This window comes from Maylandia zebra, linkage group LG7 (genome assembly GCF_041146795.1).
Source record: "Maylandia zebra isolate NMK-2024a linkage group LG7, Mzebra_GT3a, whole genome shotgun sequence".
NCBI lineage: Eukaryota > Metazoa > Chordata > Actinopteri > Cichliformes > Cichlidae > Maylandia > Maylandia zebra.
Window position 1 is genome coordinate 4,176,405 of NC_135173.1, and position 21,926 is coordinate 4,198,330.

The 21,926-nt window shown below is 40.2% G+C and overlaps 1 protein-coding gene across 1 annotated transcript in view; it reads right to left on the bottom strand.

Annotated features, from left to right (window-relative positions):
• The window catches only part of LOC101486958 (neural-cadherin), a 107,010-nt gene that overhangs the window by 4,413 nt on the left and 80,671 nt on the right, over positions 1–21,926 (bottom strand). The window contains exons 20-31 of the mRNA XM_004570777.4: positions 21,268–21,452; positions 18,869–19,098; positions 18,131–18,408; positions 15,898–16,112; positions 14,389–14,516; positions 14,074–14,201; positions 11,803–11,926; positions 10,398–10,581; positions 10,001–10,167; positions 7,518–7,782; positions 6,841–7,024; positions 3,456–3,703 (exon numbers count right to left, since the gene is read on the bottom strand). Coding sequence (XP_004570834.1) covers positions 3,456–3,703; positions 6,841–7,024; positions 7,518–7,782; positions 10,001–10,167; positions 10,398–10,581; positions 11,803–11,926; positions 14,074–14,201; positions 14,389–14,516; positions 15,898–16,112; positions 18,131–18,408; positions 18,869–19,098; positions 21,268–21,452 — 2,336 coding nt within the window. The remainder of the gene's footprint in view (positions 1–3,455; positions 3,704–6,840; positions 7,025–7,517; positions 7,783–10,000; positions 10,168–10,397; positions 10,582–11,802; positions 11,927–14,073; positions 14,202–14,388; positions 14,517–15,897; positions 16,113–18,130; positions 18,409–18,868; positions 19,099–21,267; positions 21,453–21,926) is intronic.

Here is a 21,926-nt window from a genome sequence, read left to right on the forward strand (position 1 = left end):
TGAAACATCAGCGGAAGACGAGGGAGAAAAGAAAAGTGACGACCGAGCAGAAGGAAATGAGACAGGTGAGAGATGAGAAGGAGTTGGAAAAAAATTTTTTATTTATAAAAGTTTCAGGGGATGAAAAGGACAGGCACTTTACAAGATCGTTTGGCAGCCAGAGCCCATATGGGTAGCTAATTTCTGCTATTCATCAAGAAACAGAACGTCAGATCTGATGCTGGATTAATGAGGATTGGTCAGACATTGGCTCATCTGGCTCTGTCAATAACACACACTGAACTCAAATTCTGTAAGCTTGTGATGGCTTATGTAAAACTTAATAATGAATGATCATTTTAACTTTTAATGCATGTTGAGGCAGAGTAGGAGTCCCCCTTTAATTTAGCACCCAGCTAGTGGTCTCACTTAGTGCAGAGAGCGTGCTGTATGCGAGTGTGTTATTGTGGTGATGGGGATCATCATTAAACAACTACATACAGTACAAACAGCTGTTCTCTGACTCAAAAAGTGGATTAATTTTGCTTCCACGTTCAGCCAAGACGGCCGATTTCTCTTTTTTCTTCATTATGTTTTAGTGAAAGATTTATTTTAGTTTATAGTGTGTGGTTTTTTAAGGTGCGAAAATGTAATTACGCTCACCAAAGAGTGCTACTCTAATCTGAATTGCATTAAGGAACAGTTTGTAATTCTTGGTGAGGTGAAAAGTTTGAGCCTTGAATATAAATGCCTCCGCTGCAACAGTGGACAAGCTATTTCAAATGGACTTCTTTTAGTTAGCATGCAAGCAACACATGAATTTTCATGATAGATGCCAAGGCCACACTTCATCATCTTTGAATTCATTATCAAATATTGAAGACTGCTTTGTATGTTTCACTCTCGTGTGTCAGAATAACTGATGTCCCAATACTAGCCACATGCCCTGGAGGGAACACGAAGTTAGTTATAGCGGCAGGGACAGTGTATTGAATTGCCCGAGCGTTTTATAAGCCTGTATGTGACAGAAAGACTCATAAATAGCAACGTGGCGCTATAGAGAGAAGTGACTGCTGCTACATACACACACGGGCATGTGTTTAGCTTTGTGAGTAGCAGAAACAAACATAGTTCCTTAGTTAGAAACCCTTAAAGTAATGCCGTTAACTCATTCCTTTCCTAAACATTAACCATGAATTAATGCAATCGTCCTTCTTTTTTGACACAATTGGCGAGATATCAATGCATACGCATTTAAAAAGGCCCCGCTGGCAGCAGATGTGGGAAGATATTGAATCTTGATTCTATTAGATCTTAACACAGCTTATGAGACCATCAACCATGCAGCTTTATTAGACTGCTTATACAAGCGGGCCAATGCCATCAGTACTTAACTGCTTCAAGTCTAGAGCTGAAACATTAGTTGAATAATGAATTTGTTGATCAGTTTTGATGGCTGATCAAGCTGTTTCCCCGGTTCATTTTAGCCTCTCTCTCATTCGTCTTTCGACACATCGATAGATGTTATGTATTTTCAGCTTCTGCCATTTCATAGAGTAAACAATCAGTTTATGATTGACAAAGAAAACAAACACAATGTCTACCAATACTCAAATTATCTTGTGTCTTTTTCACTCTGAATGTTCTTTTGTGTTTCTTTATAGGCTTCATACTAGTCTAGTGATAGAAAGGAATTAAATTATCTGCCATTCTAAACAGACTCACACTTCTACCTTCTTCTGGAGTCAAAAGGTATAGTTTTCATTTCTTGACTGTTGGCTTTCACCTTTAAAACTGATCATCACTGAAGGTTCTGCACCTTAACAAAACGAATGCATATTTTCTGTTTTTAAAAACATTTGTTTTGACTTTCCTCAGCTAAAAAAAAAAAAAAAAGTAAACCTAATACATGGCTAGGAAAGGTTTTCCATATATGTATTTATACTGCCCCAATTTAATAATGCATGTACTCAGACATCAATCACGAACATGAAAATGTCAGAACGGAGCAGCTCAGTTCTCAACAGGCACAAAGAAAAGCCAGCATCGCCCTCATCTTATGATTATTGATTTTAAGATTCTGCTCCTCACATACAAAGCAGTCAGTGGCTCTTCTCTGGTATACATTTTTAAACTTATGACCCCTCAAATGTCAGAGCGCAACCACAGATCACCAGATGAGTCTTCAAAGGGAAGGTCTTTCAATGAAGGCTCACACACTTCATCACCCAAACCTTGACAAGTCTGTCTTTCTCGTAAAATATTTTCTAAAACCTTACTTTTTAAAAAGCAGGATTTTGAGGTTACGTGATCATTTTTTCTAGTATCAGTGTAATTAAAGTATAATATTGCTCATATTTTGAATCTTTTATACGACATGCATATCTGTAGGGTTAGGGTTAGGTTACCATCCAACCTGTTGTATGACATTTTTGCCTAACTGATGTAACAAAATTGAAAAACCTATAAAATAAGAATTGCAAGGCCAAAATGCATGTATGTATGAGACTTCATGTGAAAAGTAACAATCTCTAGATTATAAAATTATGTGCAAAATGCACATATTTATTTGCCCAATATACACACTCATCCAACTCAAAATTTTGCTTTAACGTGTAATTCTGTGACTCTAAGCCCAGTTTAAACCTTAAGCCTGAGAGTGATTCTGGAAACTTTGACAGCTTTTAACAGAATTTAAGTATGTTTTTTTTTTTTTTGCCTAAATCAAACCCTTACTGTTGAATCAACCTCCTAAAGTTTTGCCTGTTGTGTGCGATTCTCATTACAGCTCCACATGCTGTATATTACAGTGAAGTGCACACTTTGGCCATATTAGGGTTGACTTGGGAAAACAGTAATGCACGGAAAAGTATGGGCAGAAATGGATAAAAAAAACCCATCAAGGGGTAAAATGAGTGGATGGTGGGATATAAAATAAGATGGAAAGATAAAAAGTAAGGCTGAGAGTGAAATTGACTCCTGAAGTCAGAGAATAACATTGGGAGAGACAGGGAATACAGGTGTGATGAGAAATATAGAAAAACACATAAAGAAACGCCCCTTTTCTCCAAGGAATCTTACAGCTTCCCCATGAATCACAAAATACGACATACAGTGTTTCTCTCCCCGCTTCTCTTCCACTGCAGATATTTGTTTCATGTTTTCACCAACCACCCATGGAGAAATCACATCCTGGCACAACTCAAGAGATCAATAACACTACAAGATATGTGTGTGAATAGATTTCACAGGACCAAACCTGGGTGAAAAACTAATAAAACAGTGGATGTTACAGATAAAACCATAACATGATGTGATAATTAAAGCGTGACAACAACAAACAGAAATAAAAGAACACAATAAATGAAAAGAAACACCTCAGACAAAAAAGCGGAACAAAAAACATACAAAAACTGAGCAGAGATGTTGAGTGTTGGGTTACCACAGGTAGAAGAGGACATAGTCGACATAGCTACCTAGAAAGGCCATGACACAGATACTGATGGCGAACATGGAGCTCAGGCTGAGGCTGTTGCTGTCTTCGTGGAACATGGCAAGCGTCACCTCGCAGTGCCGGCCCCGGTATCCCTCACTGCAGCGGCACGAGTATTGGGACGGAGAGTGAGCCACGCAGGTGCCGTGGCGACAAGGCCGGCTGGCACAGAGTGTGTAGACGCAAACTTTTCCCAAAGAGCTCTCTTTGGTTATATGGCCTGGGGGGCATCTGCACGGAGAAGACACAGCAGTGTAATGCTGAGACAAGAAACACTTGGGAAGCTGTCAGATAAAAAAAGAGCACTGCACTCCACAGAGTTATGAGACCTAAGCTGACAGTGTAAAAATAATACCCTGAAGAGTTACACCTCTTATATCAGATTCAAAGATATGCTCTTTGAAGGTTACAGTGTCGACTGTAACTGGAGAGGGGGGAAAAAAACAGTAAAAGAAATTGAGAAGCTAAGATTGGCTTTGCAGTAGTGGTTCCTCTGTATATTTGTACAAAATATCCCCTGAATATCATTCACCCCTACCCCCTGCCTCTCTCACTGGTTTGTATCCTGAGGCACTGCAGCAATCACAGAATATGGATGTCAAAGTCCCCACTGGCTGTAAGTTTCAAAATCACAGCCGGGAAATTTAGTCGTCCTGCAGAGTTTAAAGGTGCAGCCAAGGCCCTGACTGTCACTGCTGTTATACACTATTCTCTCACGTTCACACGCTATTAGACACACAGTATAACAGGCATGCTCTTAAAATAGCTGCCATCTGGTGGACACTTTGACTTCAAGTGTATACATAAAAATGGAGTTTGCACTAGTGTGGAACTCTCTGTGTTATGATTCACTGTCATGGCTTATTAAGGCACTTAACAGAGCCAAGCGAACAAGTGAGCATGTTTGTCATGGTAAGTGTCTAATGTCAAGAATGATCTGAAATTAGCACAGTGTTGGAATGTTTTTAATTGCTTCTTTTCAAAAGTCCACAAAAATCTTTGTATTATTATGTTGACGTAAATGTAATATTTTTTTCTCTGCTTCTTATCTATTGTTATTTTTCTATGTGCTTAAGTGGCGTGTTCCAGTATATTGGAATATATTGATTTTTTTTTTAAATATATATCGCAGTGTACATCACTTTGCAATGATGTTTCTGAAAAGCGCTTCATAAATAAAGTTAGATCTATTCTTAACTTTTTTTATTATTTGGTAACTTTGATAAATACTCGGGCGGTTGTCACATAAAGAACAACCTACGAACAGTGCGATAAACAATAACACATCAAGTACTTATTGTGTAGGAAGCCATGTGTGACCAGGTCAGCTCATGCCGAATGAGCTCAGCAGTCGCAGATGGCTTATGTAGAAGCAGTTAGTGAAGCCGACCGAGGACAATAACAGCACTTGCTGAAACATGTAAAGCCTTTGTCCACTGTGAAAGCCATCCTGATAACAGAGACCATTTATACAAAAACAAGCCATTCATGTGCGTTGCCACATTACTCTTCATACTTTGCATACAAGACATTACATATGTGACATCACATAAGGTATACTAACTGTGCATGGTATTTCTGCTTAACTCTGTGGCCCTTGGATGCTGTTCCTCTTGACATTTAGTTAACAAATTGAAATATTTCCTAATCCTGTCATAGATGACCTCTGGAAGTTTGCTCCTTTAAAACCTGACCACCATACCTTGTTTATAATGAATAGCAAAATGTACATTTAAACAAACTGCACTCATATAGCTCTTTTCTACTAGATCTGAGCACTCAAAGTGCTTTCTTACTATAACCCTCATATACACATTCATATGGGTCGTTACCACCAGAGATTTCAGGTGAAAGCACTGTGAGACCTTGTATCATGTGACCCGTTTAGGTCACTTGACACAAGATGTGAGCAAGAGTGAAGCGGTTGAGGCACGTGGGGAGGGATCTCAAGACTTCTTTAAGTTGCTTTCTTTTTCAACTACTTGGTCGTCCATAAATGACTGAGAACCTACGCAATCATGTCAAGACTACATTGTAGGTGGCTGACAGCTTTTGTAATAAGCAGTCACCTCTGTTCAATGACGGTTTTTCGCAGTGGACACAGACGTCTTCTTGCAATCTGTCTTCACGGCCCAAAATGTGAACACTGGCCTCCTTGAAAGAGTGACCTTTGTACTCTGAGTGCAGATGTACAGCTGAATCTTGCGATACAAGACTCATCTGTACTTAGAGGATAATGGTTACAGATGGTTTGAAAGAGGAGTATTTCAAACCTCATGTGATTATACACATGAATAATAGTGGGTCAATGACAATGTTCTAAGGGACAATGCCCACTAGAGTTTAAAAACTAGCGACTCTCCACTAAAACTGAACAAGTCTCTTGGATGAGAGTTGAAATGTCTTAAAAAAACTTGAAGTCTAATCACCTTCTTTTCAAGCTCTTAAAACAACCATGACCTGGATGACTGAGAACCTACACAGACAAGTGCTTTTTTCTGTGCCCAGATTTTGTCTAACATTCAGACAACGAACCCCAATGGATGGCTACAGGGCAACTTAGGGTTCAGTATCTTGCACAAGGATACTTTATCATGCAGACTATGTCACAGACTGAGGAATGAGGATCCAAATGCAGACTCTAAGGCTGAACAGGTGAATATAAAACTGACCCTTATTTGAGTTTGAAACCAAAGTCCATGAGATGCAAAAAGCTAATAGAAAACAAAAGGATCTAAATAGCTCCATGAAACACAAGGCAGTATTAAAAGAAGCAAGAACAGACTGGGCTTATATACACACACACACACTGAGCACACGAAACACAGTCAGGGAACTAAACACGCCTAAACTAAATCAGGGTAATGAGACACAGCTGAAGTAATCCATGATGGTAAAACAGGTAAAGTCAAACTAAAGAGAAAGCACGAGAGACAAGACGGGAAAACTAAAAACAAGATGGGAGACATCAGATACTTTACACAGGGGAGCCAGGATAACCTGAAAAACCTATAAAAAATCTATAACCATGAACAGAACCCAGATAGCTGGCATTTTAATGAGACTATAGAATGTGGCAGCAATAACTCACATATCAATACACAAGGAATTCACAACACCATCAACTTGTAATAAAATTAGTAATGTCAGCACTGAGCTTCCAGTCCTATATAACAAACAATATTAAGACTTATACACTTAAACACAACAGTAGTTGCTTGTGCTTTAAAAATGTACGTGTGCTCTGGCTCCCTTAGTTTGTCATGAACCCTGGGGTTGTGTGCTTGAGTTTGAGGTATTGTATTTCGGACTCTTCTGTCTCCTTCTTAGTTTTAGTTCAGGTTTTTTATTCTGTAAATTTGCTGCACCTGCACTCATGGTGTCTCCAGAGGTCCACGCAGACCAAGGGAGGGGAGCAGTGGTGCTTCCTGCAGGCATCTGAAGCACAGCCGACAGAGACCCCCTGTGAAGTGACCACCTGAATCCCCTCTGAAGGCTGCTCCTCATCCAGGGAGATGGAGCGGCCATTAAACCTCAAATCCCGTAAGCAACCTAGTGTAAAAAGGAAAAAGAGAAGGAAGAAGAAAAAAATTGTTTACAAATCCAAAAGAAGCACAAAACCAGTCCTCAGGCAAAATCTTTTATAGACACACATTTACTCTGTGGCAGGGGTTTAAAGTCAAATAAACAGACACACTTGCATTAAGGCACAAAAACATCTGCAAACCAGTGCTCAGACATGCTCTCACACAGGCAAACACATGAACAGCCTCAGGCCAGGTTGTCATCATAGGCTTTTATTTATGGATATTTTCCTCTTTGCTGGCTAGTTTGCTCACAGTTGGAAGCATGAGGTTCAACACATTACTTAAATACACACCAGTGCCACTGACTCACTTCTCTTATCTGCTGGAAACCACAGCATCAACACACCAGTACCAGTAAATACCTGTTTGACCACTAAGTCATTCATAAATTACTCATTATCAGATTTTTCTCCACTCATTTATCTTATTCTTTCAAAGACAGCTGCATAGCAACCTACCCACAAAGCTCCTGTTATGTCCTGAGGGAAAAGAGTTTCCGAGCATCACCACAGCGGGGTCAATGATGATCTCCCGACTTTGTCCAGGTGAGGCCGTTACCTCTCGCCGTCCTCCGCCTCTGTCAAGTCGCAGGGTGAACTCTCTCCCATATCGGTACAGCTCCAACTCATGCCAGTCTCCATCATCCAGGCGATGGTAAGGCAGTGTGATGTTATAGTCTCCATCTCCAAGGTTGTAGAAAACAGCCAGATGACCCTGAAAAACCTAAAAAGCATAGTAATGCTTAATTTAAGATTCTGATGAGGAAGCAACAAAACTCTGCTACTGGAGACTTTAAGGCTTTTGTCTAAAAAGCTGGTCATTTTTGATGTTAGTCTTTATGTTAGTGTAAACTTCAAGAGTGTGACTCAAACTGTGAAATGAGGTGACACAAATACTAACTGCATTCCTGCTGTACTGTGCTGTGTTGATGGGCAAAAACAGATTGTGAGCATAACAATATCATAAGAGTTAGGCCAGTTCCCACGATGTGGAAAAGGTTAGGTTGTGAAATTTAACTATCTGGACAAGTAGACCCTCCTTGGTGGACTAGCCAGAAAAATGTCGTGAACGTTTCAGTGGTAAAAATTAATTCAGCAATTTTGCAGCCATGACGCTTTTCAGAGATGCCGTACACATCGCTGCATGGCAGAGGCCAGAATCATCCCGAAGGGAAGGTATACAAGAAACAACAATTATCTTCAGCAGTTAAGGATGAGCGAGCAGAATGGACTCAACCAATGAGCGGCTCCCGCAACTGCAGCTTGTACATGTCCACAGCTTAATTGGAAACAGTGGGGCAAGATAATTCACATTCAGCGCAGCCAGCATTAACTATTGCTCCCTCAGCATGAGTATCTCAAATGTGCCTCACCTACTGGTCAAACACACACACATGCACAAAGTAAAGGCTGACTGTGCGCTCCCTATTGCCTCATCCTGCCCTCAAGTCCGCAACAAAAATGAGCAAAGGACTCAATCGATACTTAAAGGAGAAAAATCAGATTACACAAACTTTCTGCAGAGCCCCCAGAGATCTACGCAATCACCACTTAGCACAAAATCTTCAAGCAAATGTCTAATGCCTGAACCTTCACATTTCAAATCCCATTCAATAATAAAAATGTCAGAGTTTTAAAGTTTTACTGTTTCGGAGGGGTGTGATGATCTTTGACAGTATTGCGGTTCATGTTTGTTACTGCCCCCCCAAAAAAGCTTCTTTGCAGAGTGCATTAGATAAATGTTTTCTTTAAAGAGCCTCCATACTCCTTGGAGAGGTACATGCTGTTTATACCCAGCTAGCCCCTCGTAACCTTTGTGTGAAAGTGTGGTTATTTATTCAGTGTGCACTCTATTCCATATCTACCCTTAAGAAAAAAGGGCAGAGAGGCAGCCCTTTAAATTAGAGTTTGTTGTCAGAAAACACACCAGGATGGTGCTCAAGTGTTTCTAAGAGCTTTGAGACAACTGGGCTGAAAATGTTTCAGTGTGCCGCTGCAGACAGACATCAGATACTTTATACAGCTCACCAATTCAGCTCCAGAGAGGGTTTCACACAGAGGCTTCACAGCCCACATACAGTAAAGGCTACAGCATTTTCCTTTTCCTGTCACCGCTGCACGGCGGCAAGGGAAGAGGACAACACTGTTTCTCGTCGTGTAGTGTAAAGACCCAAAGAACAAGATTTGATTCTTTAAACAATGCTGTCGGACAAATAACAAGCATGTTTTCAACGACAGACCAGTGGTGTGGAAACCATAAAAACGGTGACAGGTTCACTGCAAACAGGTGACCTGTGAGTTCACCAAAAGTGGCAGCCCTAACAGAGATGTTTACTTCCAGGTGCTGTTCACAGTTGGCCTGTCAGTGAGTGAGACAGAAGGCTTTGACAACAAACACTGGCTTCATATCCACTCAGGCAAGAGAGGCATGCTATTATGGAGGTTTGGCAAAGAGAAGCAGACTTGACTCGGTGTGAGCACCTTTCCACCCTCGCCGTGGCACAGCAGCAGCATGTATGCAGTCATCACTTTGAGCTGCCCACTTGAACTAAGCTGTGTTGAAACCCTAAAGCTCAGAGCGAGGGATCTGACCTCTGCCTATTACAGTACACATCGTTGTTCTCTTGCCACCCTAAATTGTGCTTCAAATATTAACCAAAGGCAGAAATAAGCCTGAGCAGAAGAGGCATCATTTTTTAAAATAGCAATCTCTCAATAGGAGCATTCTGCCGACTTACTGAAAGGCCTTTTTGAGAACATACATATGTCAATCACCAGCCCCCTCTGTATCCACCCCTATGTCTCAAACCCTGGTATTAATCACTCTTAGTTTGACAAGCATTTTCAGCAATCATTGTCTGGGTCCTAATCATCATTTTAAAGCTCATAAACAAGACAATCATGGCTGTCAAGGTTGAGGGGAGTGACCGGTCATGACTCACCTCTAAACGCAGGTATTCGTTCTGCTCCTGGGAAAGCAGGCTGAGGATAACGCCGGTGGCTGCACGTGTTCGCACCCCAACCTCGACACTAGTCTGTCGCGCCGGTAGGGACCAAAGAAGGTGGAACTGAATGTGGCTCCGGCTGTCAAAGGAGAACTCTCGAGCCACTTGTCAATCAAAAACACACAAAGCTTGTTCAATTAATTCAACCGTCATAAGGGAAATACACGAGGTTATCACAGCAAGAGCATGCTGCTCTGCAAAAACACTTTATGTAAGGCAAGGTTATCTTCCCACAGCAGCAACTTTCCAAATTGGTTTGTACACTTTGCAAAGTTTTAGATGTAAAACTGACTGGAAACGTCACAGTCCACCGAAACGTATCCGGCATGCGTACCTTGATCGCACTGTGGCCCTGTAAAGCCTTTTTCACACAGGCAGCTTAAAGAGCCCCAGTCCCCATGACAGTGACCCCTCTTGCCACAAGAGGAAAGCTGCTCCAGGCTGGCGCAGTGGTCATCAATGAGAGTGCAGCCTGGCAATGTGTTGGAGGATTCAGCAGGGGAACCAAGGTCATATAGCTGAATGTAAGAATAAGAGGAGAAAAATGTGAAGATAGTGAAAATACAGCAACGTTGGAGGTATCTGTCCTTGTAGTTCTAGTGGATGGGATGAAAAGAAACATGACTGCAAAGAACTTTGTGTTATTACCGTAAATGAATGAAGGATACTATAGCTTTACATTTGATTTTTTAATTGTTTAATAATATCTTAAATCTTGGCTTTCTTAAAAGTGTTAGTTTTTACACTAATGGTTAACAAGAGCTACAAATATTATCAGAGGCACTATGCAACACATAAATGCTGTAGAACTGTTGCTAAAGGACAGAAAATCCTGAATCATGTCACACTGATCAATAAAAGATGTACTTGACACCTGGATTTAGGTGGCAGGCACGGTGTCTTATTTCTGCAGACAAAAGCGTTGGCTGCATTAAAATGAAGGCGCTGCACTTTCAGCAGCAAATGAAAGGGTGTAAATTCTTTCAGTATAAAAGTGGTTACAGTCACGGGTTAGTGTTGTCATTACTGTAGTAGCAGCTGTTATCTGTACTGATTCCATGTACTTCTGGTAACAATTCAAAAGTGCTTCCAATACAGTATTAAATACGGCACAGCATGGGGAAGCATGGTGGCACTGTGGTTAGCACTACTGCCTTACAACAAGAAGGTCCCAAGTTCAATTCCACCATCAGGTGTGTACTTTGCATGTTCTCCCTGTGTTTGTGTAGGTTCACTCCAGTTGCTCTAGCCTCCAAAGAAATAGCAGCTAGTGGGGATAGGTTACTCTAAAATCGCCCGTAGTAATAAATGTTACTTTGCACATTATTACTTTATAGTTTGCAAACTATTCGTTTACTAATTAAGCAATGCAGCATGTGTGTAAGGCAAATACATTTAGATGAACTATCATCTAATACATGATAAAGCATTACCGAGTATAATACTGATAACATTCTGCATCATTACTGGTACATTTACATTTTAAAGACAGAGACACCAGAAGAAAAAGGGATAAGTAACCAACATCAACATTCATAAGGTTTCCCCGCACTACCTTGAGGTCACATTTACATTCTTATTGAAGTGGAGACCTCCATCACCTACACGGCCTGTCATCCGAACAGGTAAACAATAAGAGGTACAGTACAGTAGTCAATTCACCCATCTACCCAACCAGCTTTATAAAAAGGCTTCATGGTAATGCATATGTGGTAATCTTGACCTGCTCCAGACTTTACCTTGCTGTCCACACGCAGGTTCCTTATACATCCAGTATAGTGTTTGTGCTGTAGCTGGGGATATTCATATGACATGTTCTCATTGATCCCTCCGAGCTGCAGAACATGACTTCCATTGAAATACCTGAAACGCATGCAAAACAAAAACTGAAGAAATCGAGCAGAAGAAAAGGAACCAGGCACAGTATGTTCTCGAGGCTACAATTAAAAACACAGCTCTCAATATAACGAAGGACACAGCAGTCAAACCAATGCATACAAAGCACATTGGCCTTTCATAGTAGAGATTCACAGATGATTCTGAATCTTTCTGAGGCTTTCATCACCTTTACATCTTTAGACAGCAAATTGTTCCTTTTCTATTATTTTTAAAATATGCATGATGGGTCAATTACATTTGCCTGAAACAACCAACTAATATGCTAACTAATATTCTATAATACTGGTGGTATTTTCAAAACGAGATGTACAAAGTGATCATTTTAGCTTGTTAACCTGGTATCTGACCTGCAAATGTCGTAACTATTAATGTTCCCTATACAAGTCACAACACACACAGTTAAATGCTTCTTAAAGGTTCACAAAATTTAGAGGTTATTACCAGCAATAGCAGCAGTATAGCTCTGATGTGCATTGTTAACTTCAGAAGCTCACAGCTTAATTACACAACATAATAATGAGCACAGTGGCAAGCCAAGGCCGCGATAGGGGGGAGGGGACAAATGTATAGCTGTGACAAAGCGAGCGCCACTATTAACAGAAACATAGTGAAAGATTAGTTTGGCATTTTAAGGATTATATCTGAGGCTTTTATCAACAGCTCCCCTCCTCCAGAGAGGCCTGCTTGGTACACAGAGAAATTGAACGCTCTGAACTCAGACTAGTCTGAGTCACTATCTGATCTCATTTACAAATAATGCTCGTGCATAAACACAATTTCTGATATTATTTATGCAGCATGAAGACTAAAGGTTTTGCATGACTGCAGCATCACATACCAGACATAAACGTATTGTTTTAATGTTTTATTTATTTTGCAGAAATAGAGAAAAAACAGACTGTAAATGAAGTTTTTAAATTGTTGCATAAATGCAATTAGTCTGATTTCCAAGTGATGTGTGTCCAATGGGCACAGACCAAAATGCCTCAGGATACAATCTGATAGACATAAAACTAATCAGAGCAATGAAACATGATGGAAAAATGTAAACAGACTGCAGCATGCAGAAATGCCAGTCGTGAGAGCAATTACTGCCAGCTTGGACAAAGCCGGTTGGAATTCTGCTTGAATGTGACGGGAGCTAGACTCATTCTTCCTGAGTAAATGAAACATGAGCTGCCCGATTTGTCATTTTTCCTGCTAAGATATTGAATCTGAAACATTTAACTGAGTATGAATAGAAAATAAATCAGCAGCAATTTTGATTTTGATAGCAATGGTTTAAATTATTTATTTATTATTTTTATTATTAGTCAAAGCAAAGGATGTATTACAAATGGCACTTTCATAGTAAACTAAGAATCCAACATTAAAATGCTATGAGTTTGCCGGCAAGCAAAGATCAGCCTTTATCTACTAAAGCTGGTCTCTGGTTTCCAATAAGACATTTCCAAGCAGTGTTGACATGATGTACAAACATCCTTATCATTTCAGTCACCTCCCAAACAATGTCAATAGAAGCTTGGTTTTGGTGGAGACATCTTCCTGTTAAAAGGTAGTTTTTCCTCCCTACTGTCACCGAGTACTGGCTCATAGGACAATGTCTCATTGCTTTTTTTTAATAAGGTCCTTAACTTACAGCATTAAGCATCTTGAGCTGCCTGCTGTTGTGATTTGGCACGGCATAAAAAACCCTCTATCAACAATTGTGTGCATTCTTTGATTTTTTTAATAGTATTGCAAACTACTGCTGCTGTTGCTAGAGAACTATTTAGTCCTGTGGAAACACTGGGCATTTAGACACTGTCCCATGGGTCAGGCAGAGTTTTGGGTTTAAGACCAGCAAACAGAATGAATAATTAGCATTTAGGCAAATTTCCCCTGAGAAATTACAAAGCCCAACTGTTAAACAAGTTAAACAAGTGCAGCTATTGTATTTTTCTGTGTGTGCACTTGTGTGTACGGTAAATTGTAACAGATTAATTGATTATCTCATTATTTATCAGTGGTGTCTTATTAAAACTGGCTCCCTTCAAAATTCAAAGGAACCACTTGATTTGTTATAATGTGCAGCATTGGTCACACTTTCTTTATTTAAATATTGATCTTACTTTCCCCTGTTGGGTGTGACTCCTCGGATTTCACAGGATGAGCGGTCCTCTGTCATTGCCCACGAGTCTACGCCTTCTGTCTCCATGACAATTGCAGTGGAACATCGATCCAGAGTAAAGCGCACTTCCTTTAAATTGGGCAAGAGTGAAGAGAGAGGTCATCTCTAATTTATGTGTAGATGTGTGAGTGTACTGCTGCCTGGCACTCTCTTAAAACTGTGGTGTATATGTATTATAATCTGATGTCTTCTGCGTACTCAGGAAGAAAATGGGGACTACATGCAGAGGGATTTGGCTTGAATGTGCATGTCTTACTTTACTGTTGCTCCTCACATCGAGGCGATGCCAGCGTCTATCAGCCACCCCGACATTATTTGTTAACTGGAGTACCAAGGTCCCAGAACCATGGTTAATTTTCAGGCTAGGCGTCCCTCCAATCAGCTCTGAGGAAGATAATGATGAGCATTTACATCAACTAGTCTAAAAATCAGCATAAAACTAAAAAAAAAAAATGCAGAATATTACATTTTAAAAATCTAAAGGCGGAGTGAATAAAAAACTGTGATGAAATGCATCACAAACAAACAAAACAGGCAGGAAAAAAATGCAAGATGCAAATAACCAGTTTGTGTAAACACAGGAAAAACCCAAGGGATGTATGAAAGCATCTCACTTCAAAACAAAAACACAGTGTGAACCAAAAAGGAGGGTGACAATACAGTAACAAAGCCGAGCTGTACAACGGAATCAAAATTGCACCAGAAACAAATAGCTTTAAAATAAGTTGTCAAATTGTAAACAAAAGCAGCTTAATAGTCAGTTTCTCTGAGTTACTATTCCCAATGAGCTCTGTGCAAGATTTCTGAAATTAGAATTAAATTTTTTTAAATGGTGACATAAATGACACTGAATTCACCTACAAATTCACCTAAAATCTGAGAGTTAAATATCTGAAAACCTGAATAAAATATATATGCATGGCTCGATATCAGCAGTGGTAAATTAGAAAGCATGTTTTCTGTAATTTCCCTGAATCAACCCCTTTGAGTAAAATACAAAATTATGGGTTGAGGGAATAGTAATTTGAAACTGTATGCATGTGAGTGCATGTATCACAGCACAAATATTTATACCATGATGGCGACAGCACTGTAATCCAAAAATACAATTCAGACTGGTTTCTATGGATCTATATCTACTCGAGGAAACTTAATTTATCTGCACAATTACAGCACATAATTTTAATTACATTAACAATAACATGAATCGCTGTAGTAACATCATTTCAGTTTCATTACCATGATTCTTATGATACTGAATCACTTTGTCTAGATGCTGCATAGTGTAACTATAAAGCTTTATGCATAGCTGTCCCAATGCAAAATAACCTATTCACTTTGATGAAATATTTACTGCTGTCCTTCACCTGGCAGATTGAGTTTTGAGCCTCTGTGTCAGCAAGAATAAACCCCACTGATGTGTCCTTGAGTGAGACACTGAAAGTCTATAAGCCTGTTCTAAAGCTGAGCCGCCACTCTGACGCAAGGGGTAAGCAAAACAGAATTCGTTATGGCAGACGGCAAACTATTACATACACATTAAACAGTGAAACGGGGTTTCCTGCATAGTACCACATTAATGGTATAACTCAGTCAAGTGAGTGCTCCTATCTCTCAGTGGTGCACTAACGAACGAAATTTGCCTCGTATATCTGATTAGCTACCACCCAGTAATTAAACACACAAAATTAAGTCGCAGGTTTGAGTGCAGTAATGGCCCAGAGGCCCCTTGGCACACATCTAATTATACAGACTCTTTCTTTACCTATGGCCATGTAGTCTTCACTGTCCCCAGGCATAAGAGTGGCCATCGGGCCGGCATACAGTAGCAGTCCGTCATCTTCCTCAGTCATAAACTCCAGTGAAAGATGGCTATCAAAGCAAGGCCTTATGGGGGGAAACCAGGCATAGCCGTTGCCAAGGAAACTAACTCTCATCTGCTGACAGTCTGGCCCCTCAAGCTGTGGGGGGCACTGGCACCTGTAGCACCAAGGAGAAAAACAGTGTGGAAAATCAAGGGAAAACAAGGGGAAAGAAACAATCAGTGTCATTCAGTTTTGAGTTCGGAGAAATCTTCACGCTGTCCAATCTCTGGATAAGTGCATGGCGACTTTTCTCCGGCATACGTGACAGCTTTGTTGATTCACGCAGACAGAGGTTTGACTTTGCTCTAACATGCTGGCTGTCAACAGACAGCTGGGAAAGCACTTTTTCAAATTGCATGCATTAGCCACGAAGCCCCAAATGTTCAACTCCACATTAAATCAATTAGCTATGAACACAACATTACTCTGATCTATTCTTTATCTATCACAGCTGTCTGAGCTGAACCCTCTGGAGGGAGTTCCTGCTCAGCACATCACATTTCCTTTGTTGGAAGATAATTATTTCCATTTCTCTCACTTTTCTATGTGTCGAAGCACCACAGATTTTCTCTTAAGGTATTACACACTGGCTGATAACTGTGCAAATGCTTCATCTTGTAGTTATCCACTTTGATTAGTGTGTGAATGGGTGGATGACTGGATATGTAAAGCGCTTTGGGGTCCTTAGGGACTAGTAAAGCGCTATATAAATACAGGCCATTTACCATTTACCATTTGATTAGGACTTGAGTGGACTGGAAACCGGAAATTAAATGTGTTTTATGATTTTGCTGACTCTGTTTGTGAGACCACAGTGTTAAACATAAATAATCATACATCATACATAAATCATACATAAATCATACATAAATCATACACAAATTTCCCACGTGTGGGACTAATAAAGGTTATCTTATCTTATCTTATCTTAAATGCCATACAAAGATACACGTAGTAAAGAAAAACAGCTTATTTTTGATGGTGGGGATTGAGGGGACCAGTTGATCTCATCCTGTCCTCTCCACTGCAGGCATGTGAGACAAGCTGGCTTTGCTGATAATGTCAAAGCCATCTATTTTCATGCGGTGTCTGAGGAAAGCTGTGTGTACTGAGACTGTTAAGGGATGTTTCTCCCATTGCTGTTTATTCTGCAGAGGGGCAACACATGTCAGGAATACTGATCCATATGCAGCAAAAGGGGCGGCTTAGGCAGAGTGTAGCCTTATGCATACATATGCACACGCAAAGCACAGTGCACCTCGAGAGTCGTGCCGGTCCAAATCAGGAGGTGCATGGCATGTTTTTCTTACTTCTGACTGACAATATCTGATCAGCTGCTGTCTGAGGTTTCCTGTTAAGCTCCTTTGACAGAGAATAGAAGCAGAAATTGGATTCTTTACGGCTGGACTGCATTCACAGGAGCTCATATATGACACATACAGGTAGATACTCTTCTTACAGAACAAAGGCTCCTTGCAGCAATATACAGATCAATTGGAGCAGAGACAATTTAAAGAAAAGAATGTGTGCACGCTGCTATTGACAAACTTGCATGCTAACTGAAATTTTAAGAAGTTGTGTGCATAGAGGGGGAAGGGTTAATCCCCTTGCCCTATATATATTTTTTAATCCAAGCACAAGTATGTGCATGAAACAAAGTGCATGCTGTTTCTTCGGTGATATATGCTCACAGAGACCTACACCTGAATATTGACTGCAGACATTTATATATAAGGTTAAATTCAAAGTACAGGTCTATAACCTTGATACCGAGGTTAGACTCATTATTTGCATCCTGGCAAGATAAACTCAGACTTCAGTTTTCAAAATCACGTGGACACACTCAAACATTGATTCCACGGTATAAAGGCAAGCCTTTAAAAAAATGATGTAACTGCAGATTTAGCTAACAATACAGCCGAGCTCCTCAAGACTTTTAGTTCTTTTCGTTGCAGCTGAAGAAGATTTTTTTCACAGGGGACCCACAGTAATTCTGGGCTCAATTTCCAAGGTATCACTCTAACAGCAAATCTACTAGGACTAGAAAGAAGACTGCTGCTCTTATTTCCGTTAAATATCTTTTAAGAACCTATTTCATCTTAAGTTCTTTACAACTGCAGAAATGCCTCTCACCTGTATCCGTTCTGCGTGTCGATGCAGGTTCCCCCATTAAGGCAGGGGTTACTGGAGTAGGAAGAGCAGCGTTGATGGGTCATTTCTCTGGCAGCGCAGCCACACACAGCCAAGGATGTTACTTTCACTGAGACCAGGGATAAAGCACCCGAGTCTATCAAGGTGGGTGAGTCACTGATGCTTAACTGTGTGGAGCAGCCACCGGATGTCTTGCAATCGGTGTGCACGCACTCATCTACTTGCACCTGGTGCACGTTCGCACGCAATACTGACTGCAGCTGCAGAGAGGAAAGGAAGAGCGCAGCAGATGAGTGAGACAAAAACGAGAATTACAATAATTGTGGCTGAAGATAACAGGGATTTGTATCACCGATGCCGGTGGCGCGCGGGACACGCTGATTTACACTTGGCGAAACAAAACAGCTTCACGAGAAATGCAAAAGAGCAAGGCAAGGCCTTCATCATAAATATTTTAATATTCTAACTGACTACTGTTAAAGAATCATGATATGTCATTGGGTATGACAGATGAATCACAGCGATGCATAATGAACACATGGACGAAAGAGGGCAAGACAAAGACAACAAATAAATGGGAGAGACAAAGAGACATGACAGGGGCAGGCAGTAAACAGACACAAAGTTGGTGTGAAATCAAAGGGCAGATAAAAAGCTGCTGGTGTATCACTTGATATACAAGCACCGATGACTATCTATCCTACGTGATAACATATGTACCTTCTTTTTATGTGCGTCGAGGACACCGTGCAGCTTCTCTGGGCGCAGGTAGCCATTATCAGTTAGCACATTGAAGTGGATGTCCACAGTTTTTTCGTCTCTGTCTGCGATGCTAAAAACGTTGATACTCCCTGGTCTGACAGACAAGGTTTCAGACAGGAAGTCCCAGAACGCCTCGAGCCGACTCTTCCCCTCGACACGAGAGTCGATAAAATCTTTTGCTGTAATGCCTTCAGGAGACAAAGAGAAGGGAGGTTCGTGAAATAAGAACTACTGACTTGTCAATGACAACTATAGAGTTGATCAAAGTCTACCAAGTTCCTGATTCTATTAGCGTGAGACGTAGCCGAACATCCTTCTCTATTGATCCTATTTCCATTCTGAGTCATCCGTAAGGCAAATGAATCATGATGCACATAACACAAATTGTTTACTTTTTCACCGAAACAATGTTAGAGTCTTGACAAACTGTCTCGAACAGGATATTTTAATGACCGCGAAGGCAATCGCATTTGGCGTTTCACCTTCCAGTGATATGTGGAGAACGCGAGCAGTCACCTTTAATATCCCAAAAATGGTAACAACCTGGAATCAGACGCATCCATAACAGCCTTTGACTCTGTTTGCTGAATGACTTTTTAAATGTCAAGGACTTTACCTGACACTTCCAAACTGACCTTTATAACTCAAATGTACTCTGAGAGACTGTCAAAAAATGAACACTCTGACATAAACTTTAGAATGTTGAAGAAGGAGGAGGAAACGATTATCAACAAGCAGTATGAATGGTTGCTTTACAATGCTTAGAAATGTTAAATAATGCAAGTATAGAAAATTCTTTTGACAGCATATTATTTTTGTGTTAACTGGATTGACAACCTGATAATCATTCAATGAAAAGTACCAATTTATTCTTGCCTGTGGGAGATGCTGTCTTTTTCAACATCAGCCTCGAACAAGAATTTAACAGCAACAACAAAGAGCATGCTTTTTTTTGTCTGCGGAGGATGACTGAGAACAAGAATCCAATTGAAAACTTATTGTTATATAATTTTTTTTTACTTATAGTCCTGGGGTCACGTACAAGGTGCAATCAAAATGTTCAGTTACTCAGCCCAAAATCAAAAACCTCCCATTATAGTTAGTCTCCTTGGGCATTACCATATTGCCTTTAGTGTGGCAGATATTTTTAGCTTGCTCCCTCAAAGTCCAGCTCCTGTCCCTAGTATGTGCTAGAGCTGGCCAGAGAAAAATCCTCAACTTCATCTTTAGGTTAAGGATAACCATTAACCCCATGACCAGAAGGTTGGGTGTTCAAATCCAGCAAACAGCTACTCTGAGGTACCCTTGAGCACTGCTCCCCCAAAAGATTTCTACCATGTGGGACTATAAGGGGTTTAAAATAAAACAAAAAAAAGTTTAGCTAACAATGCTTAAAATACAAACTGGACTGTTGAAAAACAAAACTAACTGAAATGAGGTTGTGAAGGCTGGAAAACTAACTAAAAAAAATAAATATAGTGGAATGAGTTTTAGTATTTGTTGGTTTCATGTAATTTTATCACAACATGTCTGAGGAAGCTTTTTTAGAAGTCTAATGAGAGACTGAGAGTAAACTGCCTGTACTGATTTTCCCAAATCTGGCCTTAACAAATGCCCTCCATGCAAAAGTAAATAAAAAAAAATGAACTAAAACAAATCATTTTAAACAATAAAAACACTGAGCTTAAATGACAAAATCTACATTGGAAACAGAAAAAAATCCAAATGAAATAAGAATAAAAGGTTAAGAAATACAAAACTGAAATAACTTTGGTAGGTGAAAGTAAAATGCTGTTAAATGTTTCAATATTCATGGTACTGTGTAGCAAAAATTGGAACTTTTCCATATGTAAACACTGAGTGGAAATTACAATTGTTACACTTGAACTTCTGCAGCTGTGCTATGCCGTCTATTTTCCTCTTTTTGTCATAGCAACATGTTTGATTCTCAGATTTGCTACATTTGCCTCCCTGCGACTTGGACCACTTCCCCAAAATGAAATTTGAAAATAAAATTGGAAGGACGCAGTTATAATAAACTGTAGGAGATCCAGTACACATCATTAATGCACAAAAGCAAATGCTCACAACAGAGTGATATTAAAAGAGCAGCTGTGCTAGAAGCGATGTGGTGCTGCCCAAACAGGCTACCTATGAGGTTAGAGCAAGTCAATTTGAATCAGCTATGTGCTTTGATTTTTTTAAAGGTGGAACATTTTGATCACATGCTGTACTGATGAAACAGGGAAAACAAAGTGCAACACATGTCTACCTGCTGTGCCGAAGGCACCCAGGGATTCAAAATTAATCCACAGCATTCATGCCAACATTTAAGTCAGTGTTTGTGCAAATGCTACCGGTCAAACGCAGTGAGGCAGACGATAGGATGGCCTTTTCCTCCAGCTCCCAGACATGAACTCTGACTCCTGAGATTACATCAGGCCACACACCATCAGACACCTCAACCCTCAGCCAGTAGCTGCCACCTGGAATGTTCTGTCGCAGGTTTAGCTCTCCTGAGCTCTGGTCCACACTGAAGTACCTGAAGAAACAAATGAAAGCTGTAAAGTAGGAAACTGTTGCTTCAGTATAAAATGAGAGAAAGAGAAATTCAAAAGCAGGGTTCCTTTTGCTTCTGTGCCAGGAAAAAAGACAGACGAGAAAGGAAAATGCTTCTGCTCGAAAAACTCATAAAAGGGCTTGATAGTTGTCATGGTAATTGTCAAAATTTGTTATATGAATAAAACAAATATGCAATTGGTATTTCTAATCTGATCTTAAGGGTGTGAACACTGAATAACTGCACGGTTCTGCAAGGTTCCTACGAAGCAGCCTAGTAAGAAGGGCTGTTTCATCCAAGGAACATAACACAAGTGGATCAAGGATTGCTTAGGTTTTTTTGCTGGGGGTGTTTTTTAATCTGATTGTATATTCCAGAATATCGATCAGCTTGCATTAGAGGCCAAGGAAATAAGATTAGGAGGATTAGGAAAAACTAACTGTGAGACGGGCCCTT